General features: G+C 44.4%; 2 protein-coding genes across 2 annotated transcripts in view; one reads left to right on the top strand and one right to left on the bottom strand.

Moving 5' to 3' along the window:
• The window catches only part of lmbr1 (limb development membrane protein 1), a 27,896-nt gene that overhangs the window by 9,737 nt on the left and 6,645 nt on the right, over window positions 1-11,514 (top strand). The window contains exons 6-12 of the mRNA XM_031849909.1: window positions 2,916-3,042; window positions 3,416-3,484; window positions 3,629-3,693; window positions 3,961-4,033; window positions 7,385-7,474; window positions 8,522-8,598; window positions 9,022-9,099. Of these exons, the coding sequence (XP_031705769.1) occupies window positions 2,916-3,042; window positions 3,416-3,484; window positions 3,629-3,693; window positions 3,961-4,033; window positions 7,385-7,474; window positions 8,522-8,598; window positions 9,022-9,099 (579 nt within the window). The remainder of the gene's footprint in view (window positions 1-2,915; window positions 3,043-3,415; window positions 3,485-3,628; window positions 3,694-3,960; window positions 4,034-7,384; window positions 7,475-8,521; window positions 8,599-9,021; window positions 9,100-11,514) is intronic.
• Window positions 7-11,514, bottom strand: part of rnf32 (ring finger protein 32) — a 27,002-nt gene continuing 15,494 nt past the window's right edge. The window contains exon 8 of the mRNA XM_031849910.1: window positions 7-1,257. The gene's annotated coding sequence lies outside the window, so the exon portion shown is untranslated. The remainder of the gene's footprint in view (window positions 1,258-11,514) is intronic.

Below are 11,514 nucleotides of genomic sequence, written 5' to 3'. Positions count from 1 at the left end.
TCATAACATCCAACACAGCCCTGCATCTTCCCGAGTATCATCTCTCGCTCTCTCTTACGCTCGTCCACTATTGCACACTGGCATTTAACTTCCAGAAGAAGACGGTGGCAGATTGTGCTTTAGTTCTTCTGCAGCACAAGCAGGGCGATACAGCTGGTGAACTGTTTCCAGACCCTCTGTGGCTTTGTGTAGTTGGTTTATTTACGTTGCTGGTCATGTGCGTCTGTCTGCGTGTGCGTACGTCAATTCATGCATGTTTTGTTTGGTACTGCATATGAAGCGTTTATTTATTTTTTTTAAATCTCTGGCCACTACACGCATTTCTTGGAAGACTCTCCTTTCTTGATGGAGCACAGCTGCAGTTAAGCAGCCCCTCACTCCATGTCGGTGTGAGGATCAGGGGATGCTGAATATTTCAGAGCTGCTATATTTAGATGTTACACATTTAGAATGGCAAGAATAGAAACTTTCAGCGGGCGCTCCGGATGCCAAGGCACAGGTCTTTTTTTTTTTTTTTTTTTTTTTTTTCCCCTCTTCCCTCACCAGTTGACAGTTTCATCTTTGATCAGTGATGATAGCTGAGTTGCATTTTTCTATTTTTATACCATAGTTTTTTAAAGCATAAATTCGCCTTGATGAGGAACAAAGGACTTAATGTTCTCCCTTGCAAGGAGAGGTAAGGAACTTTCAGGGTGCAGTGTTATGCATGTGCATGGATCAATGATACCAATCTGGGCTCACAGTTCACTGTCACATCACATCTGACACAGTGGATGGCTCCTCCAGCGAGGCAGGAGCCGGGGATGATAGTAAGGGAGGTGACAAGCATTGCCTTTGCCCTAAATGATCTGAATGGGTAATGATTTGAGTCTCATAAATGATTGAGCGACCTATCTGAAGGGAATACACCTCCAGCATGGCATGGGCGGCTTGTTAAGGTGGACTGGTGCGCTTGAGCGGACGCACGTCCTGCCTGCGGCATCTGCTTGTCCTGATGCATCCTTAAGAGAGCGCGTGTGGGACGTGGCTGAAGTCCCTGAAAGCATTCCTCTCTCACCTCTCTTACCTCCAGGGATTGAGATGCGCTCAGACGTCGACTCCTTCTCCTCCATCAGTCTCCCTCTGTTGTTCTCTCTTCATTTCTCTCCATCTCTTCCTCCCTCCCTCCTCTGGACTGCGTTGAGCGTTCTCCTCGTTGGCCAGTTGAGCTGTGCTGTGAGAGTCTTGATTGCGGCGAACACACGAGCGCCCGAGTGTCTGCAAAGGAGCACGAGGCAGTCAGCAGAATGTTGTATTTGTGTGTTGTGGTATTTCTGTTTTTAGTGTATTGATCTGCATTGAGTGGGGAATTTATTGTTGGTGTATAGCAAAACAGAAGATATGCGGATATCGTTCCCGTAAGTTATCACTGCGATGTATCTATTAATGATTTATATTTACTCATAATGCATTTTTTTTTTTCGTGCTGACTACAGACTCCATAAGGCCCAATTACACCCTCTTACCATTACCTGTCAGTGGCTGCAGTGTCCACCTTGGCCACACTGGGGCACTCCAGACCCTGCCCACTTTCCTCTTATTTTTGTGCTAGAAAATTCTACACTCACTCACTGAGGCTTTTCCAGAATACCACGCAAGAGGAGGCGCGAGGCGAGTGATTGCTCAGTAATAGCTAAAGGATGCTACGGGGCATTTTCACCACTGACGATGTATGGGAGTCTGAGAATAAGCTTAATTCCCTACATCACTGTCCAAAGTATGGACGGGGTGGGTCAGTCATAATGTCTAGACAATAAATGTACCAAATATGTCTGGGACCCATTAATGCTGCCGTTTTCTTTTTTTTTTTAGAACGGTGCTTGTAAAAGAGATAAGATTTCAAGAGTGAGTTGAAAGGGACTCAATTAGAGGTTGCACGGGAGAGAATAAGGCTATTAAACAGTGACCTGAATCGTAATGTAAATGCTAAAGGACAGGTGGTTCGGTTAACAATCATGAACTGTGTTGTAAAAAACTAAGCCTTGTCTAATTTAATCTGCAGAATTGAAACCATTTCCACTCTATAAAGCGACTTGATTAACGGGGGATACTTTCAAAGAGAGACCCCCTTCATGTACCTGTTGGCAAATACTGAACAGCAACCGCCAAGCCATTATGTTAGCTGGTAACAAATTGCTCATATGTGCCCAATTTAAGCAGCGCTCCAGCAGCAGAGAGCCCTTGTTATCCCGTGCCTGGTAGCCTACCTGACACATGTATGAGAACGCCCATCTATCTTACAGGCATAGACAGCTCGGCTCTCCAGCGGGGGGGGGGGGGGGATGGAAGCTGTGTGAACAGGTAGAGGAGGACTTTATTAACCACTCAGCAGTTTGTGACCTGGAAAACCCAAATTACCCCAAAAGCCTCTCGTCTGCGCGGCCCGGGACACAACCGTGGTGCTAAGGGAGCTCCTAATCGGCCCCAGATGGGAGGCCTGCTCTTGATCGCAGACAGTAGCTGACCCAGCCAGGCTTCATGCTCCTTACAGCACCCGCCCCCACCCTTACTCTTTTTAATTTCACCTCCGCCACCACCAGCCCCTGTTAGACCCACTTTATAGACCGCAATATGTGTGTATGAAAGAGCTGTTTTACACAGGAGTCCGTGGGAGCGTTTATGTCATGTTTGTGTGCTGTGAATGGAAATGGTGGTGTTTAATGTGAGCGTGGGAGGAGGGAGATGTCTCGTAAAATGAATCTTGTTTTGTATTTAAAAAAATGAAATGTAGGCAATACCGCCTCCCAGCTCAGTGCGTTTTTAGATTTATGTCGATATAAAATCGTGGTGTTTATTGTGATACTGATTCCAATCGTATTGGCCATTTCCAATTGCATTTCTGTATTTCTTTTCTCTGTGCACCTTTTTTCTGTCAGGGCATTAAGGCGCGTATTCTAGAGACCTTTGTGATGCTCTTCCTGCTGGCTTTGCTCATCCTGGGCATCGTGTGGGTGGCATCAGCGCTCACTGACAATGATGCAGCCAGTATGGAATCGCTCTACGGTACGTTGTTAAAGGATTCTGTGTCATTGTTGCTTCTAAGTGTTCTGTAGTATTTGGTAAATTGTTTTTTTTCGCTTCTGGCAGACCGTTGGATGAGATTGATACCACTCTCATGTCTCTGCATCAACTATGAAGCTTGAACTGCGAGTTGGTTAGCTTAGCTTAGCATATATACTGGAACTAATTTAGCTTGGCTTTCTCCAAAGTAAAACAAATTCCCTTTAAAGCACACAAATGAACACATCTTGTTTAATCTCTTCATAAATATAAATGTAAGAGGAGTAAGATGGAACTATATCTCGTGCATTTCCTTAAATGTTGAACTATTCTTTCCGGTTGTTCTATATTATTATTAAATGTATTTTTTCTGTAGATCTTTGGGAGTTTTACCTACCATACCTCTACTCCTGTATATCTCTGATGGGAGGACTGCTTTTACTCAGTAAGCCACTTCATTTCTTCTTATACACACTAAAATATAATTGTTGTTATGTTGAGCTACCATCAATTTAATATTGCTTAAGTGTTTCACCTTATTGTGGTTGAACGAGCACGCTGATACCACTGTTTTCTGTCTCATGTGTAGTGTGCACTCCTGTGGGATTGTCCAGGATGTTCACCATCATGGGCCAGTTACTAGTGAAGCCAACAGTAAGGAATCATTATGTTTGTTCTGTAAATGTTTTTGTCAGTACACATTTACAACTAGCAGTTCTTTTTTTTTGCTGAAAGACCACAGAGTTGAACTTGAACGCTCGGACTTGAAGCCACCGTCTGTTTCAGTCGACCATTTACATGCGCAGCAGAGGACTACAGATACATCACCAACTCATCCTCCCATCTGCCATCTCTCCGGTCCCACTTTGGGCCTAATTATAACCCATTTCATCTCTTCCTCCTCTGCTCCCCTCCCTTCAGATCCTGGAGGACCTGGATGAGCAGATTTACTGCATCCATTTGCAGGAGGAAGCCCTTCAGAGGAGATTAAACGGTATGTCTGTGGGAGACGTGTTGGCACATTATAGGGGAGGGGAGGGGTTGACTGCCCTATTGGGTGTGATGGAGCGCGCCACACTGGAATCAATTAGCATTGAAAATCCAGCCACATACACAGAGACAGACACTGGCAAAAAAAAAATCCACACACACACTACAGCGGCCTTTCCCCACCGCTGTCTTACTCTCATAACTTTCTGCTGAAGGGCAAAGCAGCCACATGGCAAGGACCATATTTTATGTTTCGGAAGTTTTTAAGGATCCATTTAAGACACTAGTGAAATGATTGCCTCATTTAGGACTATAATGGTGGCCTGGGTAATGGGATGGAAATGAAATCTTTTACAAGAACGTTTGGCCGGGTCCTGTGGACATTAAAGAGACTGTTCAGTGACGAGCAGCCTTGTGCTGTTCTCGTGCACAAAAGGATAGTTTAAAGAGTTAAAGGATGGTGGAGATTATTTTTATTTAGCCTGCATTTCCTTTTCATGTCCAACCCTCGGTGTTCCCAAATTCCTTGTTTGACGTTGAACAATCTCAAAAAGCAGGAAGTATTTGGCCCAAGTTCCAAAATCTACTTTAATATTAAGTCAAGCATGCAACCAAGTGTACAGATGCGAGTAAATGAAGAGGATGAGCGTCCTTTCAAACCATGGAGGTAAGGGAGATCCCTCCCTGATAACGCATGTTTTCGAATGCCACACCGGCCAACTCTATAGACTGCCACCAATGCGTATGGTTCCTCCGAGCTCATTCCACGCTGCACTGCTTTGAACTAACTGAATAATAATTGTAATCTGTTCCTTATCACCTCCAACACTGTTTGAACTTAACAAGTCTCTGTGAGGCAAAAAAACAAACAACTGCGGTCGACATCTTTTTGTGTGCACCGAGGCCAAGCTGCGATACACTTTTGCCTGTTTTTAAAAAGGTGGGAGTTGGAGGCAAAGAAGAATGTTGAGGTGAATGTTTTTAAGCTGTATGTAGATGCACATGCTCAGCATTCACACTCACACATGGGTGGACCTCAAGGCTGGACTGGTGTCCCTTTGATCTGCTGAGAGCGACTACAGTTCAGGCACAGTTCACAGGACACACTCCAGAGGCGAGCGGTGTTGTCGTCTTGCTTCACCTGTGTCCACTCTGCATCCCGCTCCCCTAACAGATCCTCTGACCCAGTTTGTGTTTGCAGATGTGGACTGTTGAGCCACATCAGTCGATGCGGACTGTTGAGCCACATCAGTCGATGCATCGGTGTTTATTTACACGTCTGGGCCTTTTGTTGTCCTCTCTCTGTATGTAATTGCCCATTTGTAATGACATTGTTGATACTGTGAGTCTTACAGTTCAGAGGTTTTATGGCTTAAGTTGGCTGATTGGACATGTGCGTCTGTTTTTCTTGTCAAGGGTATGATGAACCCAATATGCATAATGTTTAGAGGCATGCACCTAGAACTATCAGATAATGCTTTACTTACGAGAAACCAGGTTTTACAATTTACTTGCACAACTCTTTACAAGGCAGCCCTTCTTTACCGCTTTTAAATGTATTGAGGCTTATGTTTAAATAAGTTATAGATATCCCTGACAAAATAGGTTAGCAAAATGCTTGAAAAAGGAAACACACAGGTGTTGTGTTAAGTTTGAATCACGGAACAGTGTGAACACCTGGCCTCGTCTCCTGAATATGAATCTAAAAGTATCTTTGAGATTAATCTTCCCTGCTTGGAGGTGCAAATGTAGCTTCCACCTAATGCCTATAAATCATATCTAAATAAATATCCATTGTGTTTCTGATTCCAATGGGTTATCCGCTTAGCAGATATTGTCTGGTAACCAGAGTAGACAAATATATTGCAGTACAGGCACTGTGACATGCACACTTGTCCACGCTGCCCTCCCAAGACCCTGATCTGCTGATAGCAGACCAACGGTCCAGATGCTATGCGGCACAATGACCTTGGCGGTGCCTCTGTTGTCTCAGCATGGTGTTTAGCATATGTGTGGATGACGTAATCTTTCGACTGTGCTGAAGGTTGGAGAGGATACGTTGAATTACTCCGGGCCTTCCTGGCTGCCAGAAGCCCTCGCTCAGCATCTCTGCCTCGCTGTAACTCAGTCTCGTACTTGATGCTGCCAGCAGAAGGAGAAGGATATATTTAACTCCAGTTTAGAATGATGTCATTGAAGTTAGCACAGTTGAAATTGAAGTGATGATATTGTTCTTTGTCTTCAGTTCGATCTGCTGTTTTTTCTTCATAGCTATCAAGAAGCTACTGTTCATTTGATCAATGATTTATCCATTCCTGGGTGACGGGTAAGGCCATGTTTGGATATGTTATGCACAAATGTGATAGATTAGTTCACGACCCCGAGGCAGAGTGTTCACTTCATCTCTGCAGGGAAAGAAAAAAAAAAGCTGTTGAACTGCCCGTGACATTTCCTGTTGTGTTGTGACTGCATTTGCTCGGAGGGTTCAAACTTTCCCCTGCTTAGATCCTGGGACAGGTATCTGCGAGGGCACAGACGACAGGTTCAGTCTCTCTCCTCGTCTTCTGCCCACTTAGACCCATCCAGACAGGGCGTGTCGTAATAACAGAGGGAAGAAAAAGGTTTGATCAAAGTGATTGGTCCTTCACTCTTGTAACAAAGATGAAAGATGGTATTTTTTATTGCACGCTAGTAATGGTGTAACACTGAACTAATTGGTCTTGATCTGCCAATCACCTCGGGGGATGCAAATGGATACTCTTCCACTTTGGCCTCTACGCTAGTGCGCAGAAGTTGGAAGGAAAACAGAGTAAAATAGATAAATTAGCCTTAAATGAGCCGGCCTTGTGGTTTTCCTGGAGAATCCCTTGCTGTCTTCTCCAGCCCACTAAACCTGTTGTGGCATGTGCTAGACAGCTCCTGACACAAGAAATGATTATGACTTGTTTGAGATCACGTTGTTGTGTTCAGGGCAGGATTACTTGTTTTGATGGGATTTCTTAATAAAATATAAGTCAAATGCCATAAGGCGTAAGACAAAGACATCGTGAAGTCACCATGATGTAAGGTGATGTAGTCGGTGTGTGAGAAATGCCAGAAAATACTGTTTTCCCAACCGAATGAATAGCTTCTTGAGTAGTTTTTGTATCATTTTAAAGTGAATAACTTTGTGTTTCGGACTGTCGGACAGACAAAACAAGACTCTCAGAACTCTGTTTTTTCACAATTCTTTTACATTTTCTAAACTTAATGTTTAATCCATTCAGTAAATTGGCTACATATTAAAAGTGATCGCAACGACATCTGATCATGCGACAATTTGTAAGTTAATTGTAATGGTTTTCTGTTTCGGCAGGATCGTCCTCACACACTTATTTCCGAGGAAGCTCTACTCAGCAGCTCAACAAAGAACTGGACAATATTAGAAATCAGAGGAATAAATTGGGTAAGTATTTGTATTATGCAGGACTGATGTATTTTCTCTGAAGACCTTGAATTGCCATGGAAATATATGCCAAGAAGTAAGCTTTTTACATATTGCTGACGGGCAGCCGCTTTCTCCACGTCTGCCTTCATTTCTTAATTTGGACGTGGACCAGAACTGCTTGATAATTTTCCATCCATTTTAGGATATTATAAATGAGGCCTGAGTCTTTTGGGGAGCAGGGTGTGGGCGGGCGGGGGGGGGGAGGAGAGGAGGAGAGCACAAAGGCACTTAGGATATTGGACAAGATGCAAACTTTATATTGTAGCAAGCCTTTTAGTGATGTCATTAATTTAGAAGGATGGTGCATATAAAGTGCACTTGGCAAACTTCTCGGGCAGGCAGGGTGGGTGCACTTTGAGAATAAGGAGGACTAACAATGTTGGAAATAGAGAAAGAAAGTCAATATGGCAAGGACTAGAGAGTAGTCGGATACACATTGTTGGGTACTGTGGATGTCCATAATAGAAGATATAGTGCATGGGGTCTACAAGCTGTCAGCAGTGTCTACAAACATGACTGATGAGCTGTTGAAATAAGAGGAAGATGGAAGATATAAACTTTGAAATGTTTCATCCGGCTGAGAAGAGTGAGGCGCAGTAGTTGCCCTCCGCGCGCACACATTCTGACCAAAATATAAATCACAGAATTAATTTGGTTGCATTTCTTTTTATCCAGGATTTATGATTGTTGCCACTAATTAAGGCAATGATAAGTCTTGACTAATTAAAGAGGAAGAGCATCATTTTTTTTATGGTTATGAAATATATATTACCGGGGGGGGTTGCGATGAGAGGTGAGATTGTGTTTGCTACACACACTCACGATGTTTTACCAAACCCTGTAAATACAGCCAGAGGGCTCGAGGTTTCATTACTCGTCTTTGATGAACATATTAATTAACCAGCAGAGGAAAGTGGTTTGTATCTCTGAATCTTGCAATTAAAAGAGTTGCTTCTACATATATAGAACTAATGACCTCACATTTTGGCTCTCACTTCCACTCAGAGAGAAGAAAGAAAGCGTCGGGTTGGGAGAAGAACTTGTTGTATCCCATAGTGATGCTGATCCTGCTCGCAGGAACGGTGAGTGCTGTGACTGACCTATCATTAAGCCCAAACTGTTTACTCATGGCGTATACAGCCTGGCTGGTGGCCATTGGGACTAACACCCTGTACCTCAAATCCTATCCTCTTAACACCCAGAGTCTGGGTGTGGAAACTACTTTTGTTTAATAGCTGTTTAAGACGATGCTGAATTGCCACCATTTTCCATAGCTTAAAGTGTGGGAATACTTGTTATGCCTTCTTCATGGCATCAAACATCCCCACGTTGTTCAGGTTTTGAGTAGCTTAATGTTGCCGCATTTCACAATCACAAGATGGTTATTATGCATTACCATACTTACGGATCAGCACGGCCACCGCAATTCAATTATATCATGATGCCGGATACTTTTATAATTCCACCATGTGTAAACAAATCTTTATCTTCCTCTCTGTCTGCAGACAATCTCAGTTCTTATGGTGGCATTTAATATCCTGTACCTGCTAGTGGATGAGACTGCCATGCCCAAGGGATCCACGGTAAGCCTACTGTAACCTAACCTAAGTACGTTTTTACTCCCCACACACAGACACACGCCCAGAATGTAAACTGCAGAAGCCTATCAGACCTGCCATGCACCCGGCGGGGACATAAATCAAATTCCGGATATGCTCAGATGCTTGTTGGAAGAAAAGGCCCGACCAGATGTTAATCAGGCTTGAACCTTGTGCCTCTGGTTTTGTTTTGGAAGCTCATTGAAAGTCATTTCACAGCAGCGTGCAGATTCAATGAGCCCGCTACGTGTCTCCAGTCCACAGTTAGGTGAAAAGGCTGCTTCTCCTGACTCCTGCAAAGGCAGACAGGGCCAGGTGAAGGGCTCTTGCTGTGCGGCAGCGTAGCCCAGTGTGGCTCTGAGAGATTTTCATCTCCGCCTAACATGCAATGTGTTTTAAGCTCCCCTTATCTCGTCTCATCTGCAGTGACAGAGAGGCGTGCGTGCATGTGCTTGTATGTGTGTGCGTCTGTGGTTGCATTCTTGTCTGAGAGGGGGCAACATAATGTATCCTATTTCTCCCTCATTTAATTTTGCGTCTCGCGGGCAACTGACAGAGCTGCCCTCGACATTCCAATTATTTTATTGAACAGAGATGTTTTCTTTGGCATGACGCATCACAGAAAATCCCCCAAATTACACTTGTCATGCAACTTGAAGCTGTCCTCCCTGACAGTGTGGCCCCACTAAATGGTTTATGCGTTTGTTGAGCTGGATGGATGCCACACCTCTGATGAGCTCACAGCACTACGAGGGGTGGTGGTGGTGGGGGGTCTCGTCCTCGTCCTCCAAAACAATCGATACTAATATGATATCCATCTCTCCACCCCGTTAACCCTGCCCTCCAGCTCTCTGCCTCGTAGTTACCCACACACTGTCTAGAAGGAGATAAGGACAGAGGAGAGAAAGGGACATAAAGAAGTGTAGAGAGAGGCTGGTTCGAGGTCGGAAGGAGGAACTGTCAGAGTAAAGAGACTGTGGGAAAGTCAAATGAGGCCCCCGATGCGCTGATTGTTTTGGGGGGAGAGCACAATGGAAGTGCCCTGTCAATGTTTGTCTTCCCCTTCCTACTAAGCATCCCGCCATAGTCCTCTCAGCATACTGAGCAGTGCCCCCAATTGGCTTTACGGAGCAGAGGATGGAGGTGAAGGATGATGAGAAGCTAGGAAGAGAGAACGAGCAGGGAGGAGAAACAGGTGGATGGAGATGAGGAGCAGAGATGCTGTAGAAGCAACACGGGGGAGGAGAGGAACTGGAGCTGTTTTACAGCATGATGAACAAGCACTAAGAGGGACCAATAAAGGAGTTATTGCGGGCCCTCCTCTTTGGTAGCCACAGCTCTTGACACTATATTTAGTAAAATGGACAATTATCTGGAACTGGACTCCAACTTTCACCTCACTAAAGTTGTGCTTCTGTGAACATACACAAACGTGCATGATAGCACCTTTAAACTTCCTGTGACAAGCTCACCTCAGCTGTGGCCTTTCAACTTTTGTGAATGTAGAAGTACATGCAGAAATATCTTTCTGTCCACCATAAACAATGTGAATTTAATTTGAAAATCTAAAGCCATGATGCTGTTAGGTTCACACCCAGCAGAGCTCAGACGAAGGGTTCAATTCCATTTTAGTTGATATCTCAACATCATCACACCTTTTAACTCATTTGCTGTTGGGTGGTTCAGACTTACATGTCCGAACCATTTCAGAACTCTTTACCCGACGTAAATGGCAGCTCTCTGTATTATATTTACCCTTTATGACCGCGTCATTCTCCTATTCGTTAGATGATAGTCGGGGGGGATTATCTGGTGTACAAGAGGATTGAAAGGAGTGAGAAAGACTTATGACTATGTGAAAGGCAGTAAACTAAAATAAACAGATTCTAATACTTCTATCTTTAAATAAATACAATTTTAGAAAAATGCTGCCATTACTGCAGAGACCCACCTGAGGTAAAATGGTCAGGACGCGAGGCGCACGCACGCCATTACGCAATTACGCAGGTATTGCGAGGTGTTAATCTTACTAGCTACAAATGAAATGTGTCAGCTGAAAGAGCAGGGGCAGGCTGCACGGACGAATCTACCAGACTACCCCACCCACCAACCAACCAAGCCGTCCCTCTCTTTGACACACACACACACACACACTCGCACACTCTCTCTCTATCGCCCTTCCTGCTACTGGAGTGAAAAGAAGTAAGAGTTGAAAGGAGGCGTACTGTGAACGCTAGCTGTCCTAAGCGCGGGCATACAGGCATATTGCGAGTGCACACACAATCTTAATGCATGCCCACCCTCCCTCCATTAATAAATTACATCAGATGCTGTCTGCTAATTCCCTGTGTAAGAGAGAGAGAGAGAGAGAGAGAGAGAGAGAGAGAGAGAGAGAGAGAG

Source organism: Anarrhichthys ocellatus, unplaced genomic scaffold (genome assembly GCF_004355925.1).
Source record: "Anarrhichthys ocellatus isolate YVR2014 unplaced genomic scaffold, GSC_Weel_1.0 scaffold10, whole genome shotgun sequence".
NCBI classification, from domain to species: domain Eukaryota; kingdom Metazoa; phylum Chordata; class Actinopteri; order Perciformes; family Anarhichadidae; genus Anarrhichthys; species Anarrhichthys ocellatus.
Note: the sequence above shows the minus strand (reverse complement) of the source record. Positions and strands in the feature narration are given on the sequence as shown.